This window comes from Scardinius erythrophthalmus, assembly GCF_964197995.2.
Source record: "Scardinius erythrophthalmus genome assembly, chromosome: 14".
Taxonomy (NCBI): domain Eukaryota; kingdom Metazoa; phylum Chordata; class Actinopteri; order Cypriniformes; family Leuciscidae; genus Scardinius; species Scardinius erythrophthalmus.
Window position 1 is genome coordinate 18,471,203 of NC_138234.1, and position 17,485 is coordinate 18,488,687.

General features: G+C 36.7%; 1 protein-coding gene across 1 annotated transcript in view; it reads left to right on the forward strand.

Moving 5' to 3' along the window:
• The window catches only part of stat1a (signal transducer and activator of transcription 1a), a 20,489-nt gene continuing 3,004 nt past the window's right edge, over positions 1-17,485 (forward strand). Inside the window, exons 1-22 of the mRNA XM_081385203.1 lie at positions 1-202; positions 1,325-1,462; positions 2,917-3,067; positions 3,148-3,243; positions 3,472-3,561; positions 3,975-4,053; positions 6,057-6,148; positions 6,238-6,389; positions 7,028-7,186; positions 8,434-8,526; positions 8,626-8,685; positions 8,798-8,821; positions 9,475-9,562; positions 9,666-9,707; positions 10,672-10,755; positions 10,845-10,943; positions 12,056-12,191; positions 12,284-12,339; positions 12,471-12,562; positions 14,652-14,791; positions 14,972-15,160; positions 15,275-15,350. Coding sequence (XP_081241329.1) covers positions 1,335-1,462; positions 2,917-3,067; positions 3,148-3,243; positions 3,472-3,561; positions 3,975-4,053; positions 6,057-6,148; positions 6,238-6,389; positions 7,028-7,186; positions 8,434-8,526; positions 8,626-8,685; positions 8,798-8,821; positions 9,475-9,562; positions 9,666-9,707; positions 10,672-10,755; positions 10,845-10,943; positions 12,056-12,191; positions 12,284-12,339; positions 12,471-12,562; positions 14,652-14,791; positions 14,972-15,160; positions 15,275-15,350 — 2,126 coding nt within the window. The 5' untranslated portion in view covers positions 1-202; positions 1,325-1,334. The remainder of the gene's footprint in view (positions 203-1,324; positions 1,463-2,916; positions 3,068-3,147; positions 3,244-3,471; positions 3,562-3,974; positions 4,054-6,056; positions 6,149-6,237; positions 6,390-7,027; positions 7,187-8,433; positions 8,527-8,625; positions 8,686-8,797; positions 8,822-9,474; positions 9,563-9,665; positions 9,708-10,671; positions 10,756-10,844; positions 10,944-12,055; positions 12,192-12,283; positions 12,340-12,470; positions 12,563-14,651; positions 14,792-14,971; positions 15,161-15,274; positions 15,351-17,485) is intronic.

Below are 17,485 nucleotides of genomic sequence, written 5' to 3' on the forward strand. Positions count from 1 at the left end.
GGTTGACCTAGCTTTCACTCAAACACACACACGCGTGCTACTCGCGCAGAAGAAGTCGGACATCTACTGGAAAGGCTAAAATAACAAATCGACAATAACAGGGAACTTGCCTGTTCTTCCGCATTATTCTGCTGCTATAGAAGACACATCAAACTTACATCTGCGGATTCTTACTTTCACCGTGTTTGGAGAACATTTGGGGGTGAGTAACAAAATAATAACTTTAATTTCCGCATTCATCATTTTTCTGCTTGATATATTACAGGAAGTTTGATCTCACGTTTGATTACTTCGTGGTATTCATGCGTGTAATCCTAAGATTTCACATGTTATTTGAGGATTTTAGTTACTATTAAGAAAGCAATGGAAAAAACACATAAAGGACATTTATACACACAAGGCCATATGTAAACGGATCTATTTACATGTGGTCTGAATGCAGGCAAAACAATATCATGCTATTATGTGTTCATGCGATTCTGTTATACTAAAATAATGATACTATCTTTCAACGTAACTATATTATTATTATTACTACTATTATTATTATGGATTGATTCCAATTTATACAGAAGGATAAAATTTGCTGAGCATTTAAAAAAAAAATTTAACACACACACACACACACACACACCCCTCATACATGCACCCACCCACGTTTCCCAAAGCTATCAGAATGAGGACGTGCCATAGACGTCTTTTGTATTTATATTAAGCCTCTAAAAATGATTTATACAAAAACAATACTGCCAAACTCTACATACACGTGAAAATATATACATATTATTAATAATTTAAATTCTACAAAGTCTTTTTGACAACACTAATGTTCAGTAAAGACATATGCATATTTAACCTAATGTATGTTAATGTTATTCTTATTGTACTCTTTTTAAGTTATACCTACTATAGACTAATAATATAAAATCTATTACATGTTTCTCTGTCTTCGAACTCCACAAACACACACAATCACTACAGACTAAACCTAATCTTTGGCCTACAAGAAAACATTTAGTATTTTTTAATAATAATAATATGAAATAGTATTTACTTAATTTTTTACATATCTTTCTTGCAAAATGTTTTGGCAAATCTGTTAGTAGCTACTAGGTTAGAAACACACACAGCACAAATACCTCAAAATGTCCGTGCCTAAATTGAAATCTCCTCATCTTGCAAAGAAATGTATGTCTGCTGCTGTCTTCCGCCTTCATTTTACTTTGATTTCTGCAAGAAAATTTTGATTATGCAGTCAGTTATTCACTGTGGCCAATCCTTTACCAAACACTTATCTTCAGTTATTTTACCTCTCTGCCCACAGAGACGCAGAAATGAGTCAGTGGTTGGAGCTTCAACAACTTGATTCAAAGTTTTTGGAACAGGTCGACCAACTGTACGATGACAACTTTCCAATGGCCATCCGGCAGTACCTCAGCAGCTGGATAGAAAGCCACGACTGGTGTGGATGAAAGATTTTATACCTTCTTTAGCTTTATAACCATATCAAACACATAACCACAATCTCCTGCAAGTATAATAATGCTAAACTAGAGTAGGCAACCTGTTGATTTTCTTATTTTATTGTTGTTATTGCAGGAATATATACAGAAATTTTACAAAATAGACATATCAACCAACCCCCCCCCCCCCCCCCCCCCCGAAAACAAAACACAGATAAACAACAATATAAGAATAGACAAAAAAAGAAAGAAAAAAAGAAAGACCATATAATTTGAAATATATGTCTTAGGGGGTGTTGAGTGTTTTGAGGTATTCAGTAATTTAACTTAAATCTTTTAGCTTTTCTCTCGTCCCCCTATTCTCCTCTCCTCCCAATCCTCCAAACAATAACAATGCTAATATAGTAATGATTTTATGATTAATATGGCTATATGTGCACAACCCCGGGTGAAGGACACACCGCCCAGAAGCTCAACCCCTTGATTTTCAACAAAGTCTTCATAATAAATCTTTTTCTTTTTAAGTGCAAGTTAATATTTATTAAAATATAACAATTATTTGAAGAAATATTTGAATGTGCATAGACATTTGTAAAGGTATTTAGAATACCATTATTAAAATGAATTAGGTCATTCATTTTATTATTAATTAAAATTTCAACATTATACGAGAGGCGGCTTTTTGTGCGCACGCTCTGGATGTGCCCAGCACAGAAAACAGAGCGCGAATGCCAAATTGAGATCTCTTTCTCATCTTATTGCACTTGAATGGTTTAAAACCACATTAAAAGGTGCACACAGGAATCGATAAGCGGAATAGAAATGTTAATTTTGACAAATATCCGATTCCTGACCTTAAAGGTGCAGTAAGCGATTTGAAATCACCAAAACAAACACGCCCTTACCCAAAAGGATCACACCCCTATCTTGATAGCCCCGCCCCTAAATCCACAAACAGGCACCTCCCCCTTATGAGTTTATACGCCCCCTACTACTGATTGGCTACAAGTGTGTTTTAGTGCTCGGCCCGATCCACTTTCAGCAGTGTTTCTTAGAAATCGCTTACTGCACCTTTAACTATCAGATTTCAGAAGTAGAATACATTTTATCTGCGGTAACATCATATATAGGAATCATGGGTCCTCCAGAGCTGGTGGGGGCAACAGAGAGGTAAATACTGCCGTATCAGCTGTTTAAGAAGACAAATAAGAGTCAGCACAACATATACAATTACTTACTGCAGTTATTATTGCTAAACAAAGTGTAGCAGTGATAACTACTGACTATTTTATATGTCTTTATCATCTTACTGTAAACATCTTAACTTTCTTATTTTATTGTCATCCCAATAAGAGGGATTATATAGGTACAACTATAGGAATTGTACTAAAATAGAATTCAAACCAGTCTCAACTTTAGTTGACGTAAATCCTCTGTTCTTTGTTCCCCAAAGGGAGCATGTGGCTAATGTGGAGAACGAGTCCCTGGCCACCGTGAGGTTTCATGATCTTTTGACCCAGTTAGATCACCAACACAGCCGCTTCGCGATGGAGAAAGACTTCCTGAACCAGCACAACATCCGCAAGATCAAGAGGAACTTGCAGGTGACTGACTGCAACTGGCTACATGACCGTTTCCTTTTAGTGTTGTGTCGCTTTTAGTTAATTTGAACCTTGTTTTCCAGAACCTCTTCCAAGACGATCCGGTTTCCATGGCTATGATCATCAGTAGGAACCTTAGCGAAGAAAGGAAGATTCTGGCCGCTGCCCAAATGTCAGAGGTCAGTAATTAATAAATGACAACCACTGATCTCCACCACCTAAACCTTAGATTTAAACATATTTTAAGTCAATATGACATTTAGATCCCTTTTGTAGGTGTGACGTTCTATTATTAGAGGAATAGTTTAACCAAAAACAAAAATTCATTTACTCACCAAACCTGCATAACCTTCTTTCGTCTGTAAAACACAAAAGGAATGAAGTTAGTAATTAGTATTTCGTTGCAGAATCGAACCGAGAGCACTCAAAACGACATGATCGTGGAGAAACATCGAGAAATGGACGGAAGGGTGAAAGACATAAAGAATAAAGTACAGGTGATGTATACACACAAAAAATTGTCGCAACTGCAAGATATGTTGGATACACTTTATTTTGGTTGTCCACTTTAGACATTCTTCTAACTACAAGTAACCTGGCAACTACATGTCTACATTCCCTCAACTACATTCATTAGAGTGTTAGTAGACTATTAGGGTTCGGGTTAGTGGAATAAGTTGACGTAGTTTCAAAGTTACTGATAGTCAGAAGAATGTCTATTGGGGGAGCATCAAAATAAAGTCTTAGCAAATATTAAGCAGCCAGTCTTCTAATACTCTAATGAGAGTCAGTTGACATGTAGTTGCAAAGTTACTTATAGTTAGAAGAATGTCGGAAGTGGACCATCGAACAAAACATTCTCCTTGTCAAGTCGTCTGAGAAATCTTTTTTTTTTTCTATTTCCGATTAGGACACCGAGCAGATCATCAAAAATCTGGAAGATCTGCAAGACGAATACGACTTCAAGAGCAAAACTCTTCAAAGCAGAGGTAACGGGATTGAAAAATGCTTTCTTTGTAGTCGAAAAGAGTTTGATTAAACGTGTGGTCCACAGACTGTAAAAAAAAAAAAAAAGATGTCTCCCCTTCTTTCCACTGTAGAAAAATGGAAGCCAAAATAACTCAAGGTCTTTGTCAATTACGTTGTTTGGAGCCAGAGACTGCGCGGTATCAAGCTGCGGTATTAAGGTCCCGCCCACACTCCCGCTCCCGCAAACTCATTCGCAGGCACAGCTGTCAATAATGACGTTACACTCCGTTTTTATAGCATCAAATAATAACTAAAACTAAACTTATTTCGAAAATGAACATTGCACATACGTCTGCGTGATAAGAACTACCTAGATTAACAGAAACCATCTTTGGGTGGTTGAAACCATCTTTGGTTATGTGTGTTGGCAGTGTGTGTACACAACCACCCTATAATGATAAAAATCCACCCAGTGCTTTTTTTAAAATCTCCATAAATCATAACCACTGTCTCAGAACGAGCTGTTCTCAGATTCGGTGCAATGTGACGTCACTTTGCACAGGCCCCTCCCACGACTGTTGATTGACACTACAGTTTGAGCATAGACCCGCCCTGAGTGAGCTGGACACAGAGTCCGCCAGTGTTTCGACGCCGGAGTAGCTGTAGAAAAGAATGTCTCCTAAGCGATTGAGGTGTTTTGTTGTTGGATGTAAGAATGAACTAAGCAGTCTTTATTTACTCCTGTTGTTACTCGAGGATGGATCTGTACTGTTCTAGATCAAGCTTACAGTCTCCGGAGCGACAGGCCTAACGTTACTGATCACGGCAGAAATGAAAGTGAGAGCGCGCACTTTATAGCTCATCGAGTCGTTTTTCCAGTTTATTAAGCACCCACTGAAAAGGTGTGTATATATTTGTTTACTGTTGGTTGGTTGTAACGAGTGTTTTGTGTACTTCGCTGTGTGCGTTGATGACAATGAAAGGGAGAGAGAGAGAGAGAGTTTATGGATAAGACTTTATTGTGCACTGTGTAGCTCTTACAGAGATTCTCTGGAGTAAAACTAACGCTTCATCTTTTGTGTGATGTACAATAAACTTCATTGAACTCATCAGTATATTTTGGTCATCATTCGGATGGGTTTTGCTACAGCAGGCTTGTATTAGTGGATAAAAACAGATGACTAAACGATACCTGTTCTATCTCTATACAGCAAATAATCTCTGGCTCCGTGGGCATTATTGTCCGAACTGGGTCGAAATCAACAGCGTTACTGAGAGTTTCTGTTTTGATATTATCAGATGAGATTGTCCTGACTGAAGCGCGAGCTCGTGAGGCTCCGCCCTATGGGCTGCCAGCAGCAGCTCACTTGCATTTAAAGGGATACACACTAAAACAGTGCGTTTTTCTGAGCCCCAAAAAATGACAATTTAAACATGCTGTAAAAAATGATCTGTTGGGTATTTTGAGCTGAAACTTCACATACACACTCTGGGGACATCAGAGACTTATTTTACATCTTGTGAAAAGGGGCATAATAGGTGCCCTTTAAGACCTATAATGCAGCCAGCCACCGGAGGGGGGCGAAAAAATGCTATGGCTTCACTTTTCAGGACTTGTGCAGCATACTTGGTGTGGTCACATTTGCAAATTTCTCAAGCAAAAAATTGTCTATCGTCAGTAGTGTAGCGATGCATATTCACAAAAGAAGTCACTTTGAAACCAAGCAGCTTTCTGTTGGTCAGTGCAGCGAATTCGCCTGACCAAATTGAATTTGTTATCTGTCTTTCGCCCTTACGCAAAATTCCCAATCGTGTGGATTTCGCCAGCGGGAAATCACTGTACAATGGTAAATGTGACCGCGCCTTAAGCCAGAACTAGCTATTTTTTCACGATAAGCATAGAAACTCATTTTGATTGCAAAAATTCAACAAACAATAATAAAAGTGACCACAACTTAAGTCAGAACTAGCTGTTTTTCCACAAGTACAGAAACTCAGTATTGCTTGTACGTCTGTTTAACAGAGGAACTCAACGGGACCATTTCGGTGGAAGACCTGAATCGGGAGAGACTGACCATCCGCGCCATGTTTATGAAACTCCACACCACAAGAGAGGTGAGAACATTGGAGATCCATCAGCCTTTACTTTGGTTAGTGAAAAGAAGCCATTGCGTTCAACTCTGTGTGTGTTTGTGTCCATGTAGAATGTGATTGGTCAGATGTCTGAGGTGTCGAACCTTATGGATCCGGTGATCTTTGAGCTGATCTCAACAGAACTGGCCGAATGGAGGCGCCGACAACAGATGGCTTGCATCGGTGGGCTGAGCAATGTCTGCTTGGACCAGCTGCAAAACTGGTAACAAACCACAAATTAATTAATATTTTCCTTATAAACATATAGAGTAGCAATACTAGCAATATATGCAAGTTGTTTTGTTGTTCTTAAATGTAAAAACGGAGCTACACAGCGTGATGGAAATATTTTAAACCAGAATGATCACAATGTCATAACGACCAACTCTCATAGTTCTAGGGGCGTCAAATAATCCAAAGTATCGATCATATTTTGAATGTACAATATGTATTTTTACACATTTTGTGTACTGTTGATTACGAATAGCAAAATGGTGCGGTTACATTTATTGTGGAATGGCGAATTTGTCGCTGACAAAATCCTTTAATTTCAATAGGAATCCCACAAATGGGAAATTTGTCTGAGGGCGAAAGATTTCCTGACCGATTTCGCAACTTGACAAATTGGTTGTGCGAATTTTCTGCACTAACCAGAAATGCTCTCCATACATCGTTACGCCGTTGACAATAGACAACCTTTTTTGCATGCCAAATTTTATGGACCTTTTCTGCGTTGAAATATTGGCTTATTAAATTATTGCAACTATTGTCAATGGACCTTTAATGTGGCGATGCCTTACAAAATCATGGCCCGCACTTTAAGTCATATGTTATTGAGTTTTGTTTGTTTTTCCCCCTCAGGTTTACCTCTATCGCAGAATCTCTGCTTCAGCTCAGGCAGCAGCTCAAGAAACTTCTGGAGCTGGAGCAGAAGTTCACATACGAAACCGATCCCATCACCCAGAGCAAAAGCACCCTGGAAGACAGGATCATGTTAAACCTCAAAACTTTAATCACAAAGTAAGAGCACTTCTTTGCTTTTTAAGCCCCGATATACTCACGGCGAAGTTCTTTTTCGTTCTTTGCTTAGGGGTGAAGTTTGAAATACCTTAAAGGAGAACTCCATCTACGTCGGTGTTGCCTACACCGTGTTATCCTCTTTTTAAAATTTGCACCCAGTTGACTTCAATGGGGCAAGCTTTAAACCTGCTTTTAGCCTCTTAATATCCTTGATGTGTCAATACAAGTGCACGGGTCATGTGAGTGATTCCTTCTGAGTGAACACGGGTGAATCTGACTGCAGTAGATGTGAAAGATATGAATAAAAATGATGTTTATTCAGCCAGCGCACATACCTGTATTTACATCCTGTTTTCGGTTGAAGTCCATAGTAATCGATTGTCGAGTTCACGCACATTGGTTTAGTACCTATGATCATGCGCGTGAACTCGACAATCGATTACTATGGACTTCTACCGAAAACAGGATGTAAATACAGGTATGTGCGCTGGCTGAATAAACATCATTTTTATTTATATCTTTCACATCTACTGCAGTCAGATTGACCCGCGTTCACTCCGAAGGAATCACTTACATGACCCGTGCACTTGTAATGACACATCAAGGATGTTAAGAGGCTAAAAGCAGATTTAAAACTTGCCCCACTGAAGTCAACAGGGTGCAAATTTTAAAAAGAGGATAACACGGTGTAGGCAACACCGATTTTTGTCGTTGTTCTCTGTATTGACAGCACTCCAAATGTACAAAAAAATGAGCTCAATGTTAAAATTGACCGGAGTTCTCCTTTAATTGTGGAATATTTCCATGTCAAAGAAGGCAGAGCCTCAGAGCCACACCCACTTATTACATAACCGTCATGGACCAATGGTAGTTCAAAGGTGTTTACCAACTTTTCTGGAACTGAACTCCGAACGAACTTTGTTTTGGACTGATTTTGTTTGAAGTTACTTCACACCTGTTTGTTCTTCAATTTTGTTTGAAGTATAAGAAAATAAAGCAGAAAACTAAGAAAGTCATCTACTTATGATGTCAAGATGCAAGGTTGCAGCTGATTGGTTATTCTGTGGGTTATTCTGAGGAGAAGTGCAGCTAGAGGAAAAAACGTCACTTGATTTTAGTCTTGAAATGTGCTAAACTATGAATATTAAACCTTTATTCTGTATGTTTTCTTGGATTTCGCTTGAAGTATATCGGGGCCTTTGAAATGTGTCGCTGACAATGAATAATTTTGGATTGCATGTTTTCAGCTCCATGGTAGTCGAGAGACAGCCATGCATGCCGACCCAACTACAAAGACCTTTGGTGCTGAAGACGGGTGTTCTGTTCACTCTCAAATTACGGTAAGTTTAAACATATGGCAGATGATTCACACTTCTCTGGAAGTAGAAGCCAGTTAATGTTCAGATGATGAATGATGAATCTCATGTTTTGTGCTCCAGGCTGCTCATAAAACTTCAGGAATTCAACCACACTGTTCGAGTGAAAGTCCATTTTGATAAGTAAGTATTTTGCAAACCTTATCTCCACCTTAAGTCATAGATACTTTCTTTTGCCTGTAGATTACTTGCATGTGTTTTTTTGTGTTAACACGAGTCTCTTTTTGCCTTCCAGGGATATCGTTGAGAAACGGAAAGGGTGTGTCTTACATAATTTCCTTTGCATACCATAATAAAGGAAGAGTTCCACTAAAAATGAAAATCTGTTATCATTTACTCACCCTCATGTCATTGTTGTGTGTTTTCCTTTTTGTGGAACATAAAATATGATATTATTTTAAAATGTTTGTCACGAAGGTCTTGAAAAACAACAACAGTTGATTGAAAAAAATATAAAGTCCACTACAAAAAAGCGAGTGTGAGATAATAATGACAGAATCTACATTTTTTGCTGAGTTGTTCCTTAAATTCAGTTTTTAAATTTGTTGAATCCCACTTGAATTAAAGGGATAGTTCACCCAAAATTCTTTCAACATTTACTTACCCTTATGTTGATCCAAACTTGTATGAGTTTCTTACGTCTGCTGAACATAAAAGAAGAGATTTTAAAGAAAGTTGGTAATCAAACAGTAAACGGTACCCATTGACTTCCATAATAGGAAAAAATACTATGGAAGTCAATGGGTGCCGTCATCCATTTGATTACCAACTTTCTTTTGTGTTCAGCAGAAGAAAGAAACTCGTACAGGTTTGGAACAACATATGGATGAGTAAATGATGACAGAATGTTCATTTTTGGGTGAACTATCCCTTTAATATTATTCTGCTTACTTAGCTATGTTCCTGTTTCAGGTTTCGGATGTTCAACATTTTGGGAACAGCCATGAAGGTGATGAACATGGAGGAGTCCAATGGAATGGCTGCAGAATTCCGTCATCTGGTAAAGTGAAAAGAAAAACAGAGCAAATTATACTGTAGCTCCAGTTTAAAAAGTATAATTCAGTCAAATAAGTAATAGTAACAATATTCGTTTTACTTCACAGCAACTGAAAGAGAAGAAAGTTACCGGAAACAGAACTAGTGAGGTGAGGGTTCGGTCTTTACACTACCGTTAAAAAGTTTGAGCTCGATAAGATTTTTAGTAATGCTTAAGTCTCTTGTGCTCACAAAGGCTGCATTTATTTGATCAAAAATTACAGAAATATTTTTACAATTTAAATGAAATGTTTTCTATGAGAGTATATATTAAAATGTAATTTATTCTTGTGATTCAAGCTGAATTAAATAGAAATCTTTTGTAAGATGTCTTTACTGTCACTTTTGATCATTTTAAAGGGATAGTTCACCCAAAAATGAAAATTCTGTCATCATTTACTCTCCCTCAAGTTGTTCCAAACCTGTATGACTTTCTTTCTTCTGCTGAACACAAAAGAAGATATTTTGAAGAAAGTCGAAGTCAATGGGGACCAGCAACTGTTTAATTACCAACCTTCTTTAAAATATCTTCTTTTGTGTTTAGCAGAAGAAAGGAAATCATACAGGTTTGGAACAACTTGAGGGAGAGTAAATGATGATCATTTTTGGGTGAACTATCCCTTTAATGTGTCCTTCCTTGCTGAATAAAAGTAATTAATTTCTTATAAATTACTGAGCCCAAACATCTATTGTATACTTCTTAAGATTGTCCAAAATACTTTTCTGTGTGACTTTTCTTCAGTGATGGTCTTTCTTCAGTCTTAAAGAGAGGGTTCACATAAATCTGTCATCATTTACTCACCCTCATGTCTTTTCAAAGCTGTATGACTTTCTTCTGTGGAAAAGCTCCAAAAATCACATAAAAGTATCATGAAAGTAGTCCATAACTCTTGTGTTCTATTTTCCACGTCTTCTGAAGTCATACGATCGATCTGTGTAAGAAAGAAACAGAAATTCAAGTGTCCCCTCTGCTGTAGCTCTGAATCTCATTTGAGCTTCTGCGTGTTCAAACTTTAAAACCTGTTTGAACAAATGTATTTTTTTTGGCTAAACTGTTTCTTAAATGTTTGGCAGGGCCCTCTGATCGTCACGGAGGAACTTCACTCCATCGCCTTTGAGGCTGAGCTTTGCTGGTCTGGACTGGTCATGAACTTTGAGGTCAGAAGATCCTTCAGAAGAACAGAGTTCGAAACATAAACCACCAAATCATGATCATCATCAACTTTCTTCTCTCTCTCCATCTTCAGGCTACATCTCTGCCCATAGTCGTGATCTCCAACGTCAGTCAGCTACCCAGTGGATGGGCCTCCATCATGTGGTACAACATGCTGACCTCTGAACCAAAGGTTAGTCCTCCTCAACACTAATGTTATGCACATAACAGATTTAGCACAAAATTAAATAAATTAAAATGTAAACTGAAAATATCAATATATGATAAAAAACTGAAACTAAACAAAATGTATCGAAATTTTGCCTTGGCAAATAACTAAAATATGTTTAAGTTGAAGCACTAGAATTGAAATAACTGAAATAAAATAAATTAAACCTAAATAGAAAAGAACAAAAACAAATAAAAACGACAAAAGCACATAACAAACCTAAACAAAATTTTAAATGAATACAAAAAATATAAATATTAGATGGAAAAACTTCTAAATGAGAAATGTTTGCCTTTAAAAACAACTGAAATACGTTGAAGGACTAAAATTACTAACTGGAAATAAATACAAGTGAAAACCAAACTAAAAGTAAAACTGAAATAAATAAAATTAAACCTAAATAGAAATATTTTTAAAAAGAACAAAAACTAATAAAAATGACAAAAGCACATAACAAAATTATTAAAACTTAAACTAAAATTGAAACAAAAACTGAAAATATAAATATTAGATGTAAAAACTTTTACTATTAGATGTAAGAAATGTTGCCTTGGCAAATAACTGAAATAAGTTCAAGTTGAAGCACTTAAATTACTAACTGGAAATAAATAAAACCTGAAATAAAATAAATTAAACCTAAATAGTAATTTTGTTATGTGTTTTTGTAATTTTCTTTTTAAAATATTTCTAAAACTTGAACGAAAATGAAAAATGAAAATATAAATATCAAATGAAAAACTTAAAACTGAACAAAAAATGAGAAATGTTGCCTTGGCAAATAACTTAAATAAGTTTAAGCACTAAAATTACTCACTGAAAATAAATAAAAAACTAAAACTGAAATAAAAATGAACCTAAATAGAAATATTTTTTAAAAGAACAAAATCTACTAAAAATGACAAAAGCACAAACAAACTAAAAAATAAAATATAAAAATAAAAGCAAATTCAAAGATAAGTCATCAACGCCCATGTTCTTGTAAAGTTTCGGCAGTAGAAATGAGCTTTACTTACGTCAACACAAAATAGATTGCAGGGCGTGTTCGCACAGGTTCTGACTTGCCGTTTCTTCTCCAGAACCTTTCGTTCTTCGTCACTCCTCCTTCAGCCACTTGGGGTCACCTAGCGGAGGTGCTGAGCTGGCAGTTCTCCTCCATCACCAAAAGAGGTCTTAATCAAGAACAGTTGAGCATGCTGGGAGCTAAACTGCTGGGTGAGTGTGATTGCTACTTGTCTGCCATTGAGTGGCTGATTCTGTCGGAACAAATTAACTAAATGCACAAGCTTGTGAACTTTGGCCCACAGGTCCTAAAGCGGCGATGGATCCTGAAGCTCATATTCCTTGGAATAGATTTTGTAAGGTTGGTCTCTATACTATATATTTTTATTTATTTGTTTACGTTTAGCCATTAGGTCACATCTTCTGGATTGAGCGCCCTAGTTTTGTTACCCATGATTGTTAAAAGTGATTTGAGTCTTGTGTATGATGTAGTCTGGCAGTGAGAAGAACTTCACCTTCTGGTTGTGGATTGAAGCCATTTTGGATCTTATAAAGAGACACCTGCTGAGTCTGTGGGATGATGGGTAAGAATTTACATGTTTAGATTATGAAAATTCTGCTAGAATCACATGATCACATCTTGATCACATGCTGTTGGGGTTAAGATCAACCAGGTAGACCAGCTAACTAACGTGACCATTTTGGACATCTACGGTACCATATTTCACATATCAGGGTTATATTATCGTTAACTAGAACTAAGTCTATTAACTTAAAAAAAAAAAAAAAATTTATTAAATAAAGCTGAAATGAAATATAAATATTAGATAAAAAACTGAAAGTAAATGAAAATGAGAAATGTTGCCTTGGCAACTAACTGAAATAAGTTGAAATTGAAGTTGAATCACTAAAATTACTACCTGGAAATGAAAATATATTTTTTTAACTAAATAGTAATATTTGCATAAAATGACAAAAAAGAAGACAAAAGCACACAACAAAAATACTAGACTAAACTAAACTTAAGTTAGAAATGTTACCTTGGCAAATAACTTATAAAAGTTGAAGTTGAAGTACTAAAATTACTAACTGGAAATAAATAAACTAAATATTAATATTTAAAAAGAACAAAAACTAATAAAAGTGACAATATCACATAACAGTTTACACATTTTTTTTTACTAAAATTAAAATGAAAACTGAAAATATAAATATTTGACGAAGAACTTTAAACTAAAATGAGAAATGTTGCTTTGGCAAAACATACTTACTGGAAATAAATAACTAAAACTAAAAATAATAGTAATATTAATAAAAATTACAAAAGCACATTGAAACAATATGACAAAAAATGTAAATCTAAATCCGAAAATATAAAAGCAAATTCAAAATATTAATAAAAACTAAAATGGGACATAAATAATATATTTTTTTTGTTAGATTTATGCTTTAAACAAGAAAAAGTTCCAGGTTAAATAAACAAATAAATACATAATTTAACCTGTAACAGGTTCAATTTTTCCCCCCTATGTTTAGTAAAAACATGCATTTATATTAAAGGTTGTATCAGTGATTTCAGGCCCAAACATAAATGTTCACATTCATCTAATCTTACTTATCGATCCGCTAGCTGCCCGCCCCATAAGCATGCCGTCAAAAAAACGCGTCTCTGTAGGCAGCCTAAGCTCTGAGATCTGCACACAAAAACAGTTGTTTTCACCCGTTTTAGCCAAACACTCAAAACCCAAACAAATAGTGTTCCAACCATCACCGACAGGGGCGGGTGTTGTGAGGTTTTTTCGCGTGCAGCCGTCATTGGCAGCCGTGCACGAGCGCAAAACCTCACAACACCCGCCCCTGTCGATGATTGGTTGGAACACTATTCATTTTGGTTTTGAGTGATGTTGATACCAACTGTTTTTGTGTGCAGATCTCAGAGCCTAGGCTACCTAGAGAGACACGTTTTTTTGACAGCATGCTTATGGGGCGGGCAGCTAGCGAAATATTAGATGAATTTGATAATTTATGTTTGGGCCTGAAATCGCTGATACCACCTTTAACTCTTTCCCTGCCAGTGTTTTTGAAAAAAAGTTGTCAGCCAACCATGCAATATATCAAAAGACCCTCTGCTTTTATACAAAAACCCATTTTATTCTAGCTTAATGGATTTTTTTTTTTATCAACACTTGAATGTGGTTAAGTTTCATAAAAACGACATTTTGAGCAAAAAGATGAGAAAATCACGTTTTTGCCAAAGACTACATCCAGATTGAATTCAGAAATTCAAAAAAACATAGATGGAGTAGATCGAGTCCATCAACACCCTCAAAGCTCTACAGCCCTGTACCTCGTCCTTGTATGACATTTCATTCTGTAACATTAGGCAGTTTTGATTTATATGCTGTTTAATGTTGGTGATCGAGTTATTTTACATATGCATATGCTTACACATGCTATCACTTGTTTCTGCTTCTTCTTCGCATGTGTTTTGATCAGGAGATTCTGTACTCTTTCAGAATATTATATAGCGCCCCCTACCGTATAACAGTGAAAATACGGAAAAACTATTTCCGTCAATGGTGGGGAACGAGTTAATAAACTTTGGGAGTCTGGCACATTGGGAGTCTGTTGGTCAAGTGGGAATATTGCTTTAACACTGTCCATCTCTCACAGGTGTATAATGGGGTTTGTGACCAAGGACCGTACTAAAGCTCTGCTGTATGACAAAGCTCCCGGTACGTTTCTGTTGCGCTTCAGTGAGAGCAACCGCGACGGAGCAATCACGTTCAGCTGGATCCAACATGACTCAAACGGTGAGACGCTCCTCCCTTCTGACATGCTGTGGAACAATAAACGATTAAATGAAAGCAAATAAAAAAAAAAGGATTTTTGATATCAAAACGTCAACATTTAGATTTTTACTTTGGCTTGAAATCAAATCCGTTTTAGTAAATGTATTGTTCATTACTGTGTTTGGCTTTGTGTTGGTTTAGAAGAGCCGCAGATTCGCTCTGTGGAGCCCTACACGAAGAAGGAACTCTCTGCCGTCTCACTCCCCGACATTATTCGAAACTATCGCGTGATGGCCGCCGACAACGTCCCAGAAAACCCTCTGCGCTTCCTCCATCCCAATTTACCCAAAGACGACGCCTTCAAAAAATACTATTCCAAACCTACCGAGAGTAAGAAACGCAGTTGTGAACTATCTAAAAAAAAAATCCCATTAAATATTAATAAATGTATTAAAAAACGTAGAAATTAAATTCTTACTCTTTCTTCGTCTTTTGTTTCTCCAGAGCAAGAACCAATGGATGTCGACAAGAAGTCAGACGAGGGATACATCAGCACCACTCTCATCTCCATCTCTGAAATGTGAGTCAGTGTTAAGGCGAGACACGGCAGGCAAAAACATTGTTTTTTTTTTTACTGGTCAATTTTGAGATTTTGGGTTATTTGTCTTCAATAACATGTATTCTTTCAGATTTTTGCTGAAAAAGTCCAAAATACACATTTAGGTCTTTATTTTACTACACTTTGTCTGTTTGAGTGTGCAGATTTCGCCTAAATTCATCAAAAGTTGGCGTTCTAAATCATCCCGCTGCTCTGCGATCGCTCTCTGTACCCCTTCATCTCATACACCTTTGGAAAGCTCTGTCTCTTCTGTACAATGCTGTCGGATCCAAATATGGTCATTTCCTTTCTATCACCAACCAATCATGAAAGTAAACCAGGCGATTTAACTCGAAATGCGCAATCTCATTGGCTGATGCCAATTTCTGACAACGTGATTCGTCCAGAATTGTCACGTGACGCGCTTTGACATTTCCGCGGTAGTTCAAAATGTCGAAAGATATGCGTGTAAAATTCTCTCAGAGAAGTCGAAAACAGTTGTCATTAGCTAGAAGACACAAGGGATTACCAACAAAGACAAAAGATGATGAAATGCCATATGGGTCTTCACAATTTATTTCATGAGAGCCGCACTGATAGGACAAGTCAGTAGGAGAGCCATACGTCGTCCTTTCAGTTTCGGTTCTCAATCGACCAAGTGTTTACATGTTCTCTCGATAAACCACCTCTTTCAATCCGATCGAAATTATTTGTAATATAGCTGACACTCTGAGTTTGTAATGGGTTATGTTATAGCCCTACTTATTTTTAATGTTTTTAAGAAATATCTGTAGTGATTGGCTGCATGATATCGCCGTATTTTTTACAGCCATGCGAGCCACAAATTAAAGCTTGGCGGGCCGCACGAGGCTCGCGAGCCGCGCAATGAGTAACCATAGTGCGTCGATGCGTTACGAACAAGCTGTAACATTTTGAACACATCTAAATGTAAGTCAAAAAGACACTACATTTCAAAGCACTTAAAACCCACAAGCCAAATCCTGAAAACAGTCCCCTCAGACAGCTGATGGTGAAGCTAACCAACCAGGCTCCCTTCAGCACTGGTTCAAAACAACTCAACAGAACAAAACTAATTATGAATCATTCAAAATATCAATATTTAGAACATTGGACAAAGCAAACAAAGTACACACTGTCAGAGAAGAAGAGACAGATCCTGACTAAATACAGGCTCAGTGACCACCAACTGGGTCAGACAGAGATGCACTTCCTCCTCCACTGGGAAAAAGTATCTTCACTAAGTGATTTACATCTTGGACAAATAGCCAAAATAATAAAACTTCCCAAAGTTAGCACCAGAAAAGAAGCTGGAAGTTCTCCTAGGAGAGGGTACAGCAGCTCCACTGACAGCTAAACATGTATCTGCCTGAGGGACTGTGATACCGGTATTTAGTTTTTCCATTCCACCTGTGTGATGGACTGTTGATGTGTTGTTTTGGATGTTATGATCAGTGATGGATGAAGCAATAATGAGTTTTGGGTGTTAAACAGTGTGATACATGGATTTTACTTGGACCTAAAGCATATTTTTGTCTGTAATTCATGGCTTTCAATAGAAATTAGTGGAATTTTGCCATAAAAATCTTTAAAGGCCGTTTTCTCAAAATGAGTTTTTTCTTGCACTCCTAGTGACGATTTTCCACTTCTGTTGCACCTACATACACCAAACTTTACAGTCGTATTCCTAACTATATTGTGAAGATTTGTTCAGAGGGATTTGTTGATATATCATTCTTGGCCTGATTTATATGACATTTTATGCCTAAAAATAGGGCGGAAATAATTTTTTTAAGGCTGTTGCCAATATTTTCTGATTTACAGGGTAACAAAAGGGGATATTCATAATGAAAATGTCTTTTCATTGAATATATCAGCAAAATGCAAAAATAATTTTGAACCTTGTTTTTTTCAATGGTCAGATTTGTCACTTCAAAATATATGCAAATTAGCGCATATTTAATTAGATATAGCCTCATTAGCATATTTTAAAATAAAATTACAGAAAACTTGCAATGCATTTTTTTCTCCTATTCATGTAAGTAATCAACTGGTAAAGTTTGATGGTGATATCTGTAAGTAACAATTTTACCCTATTC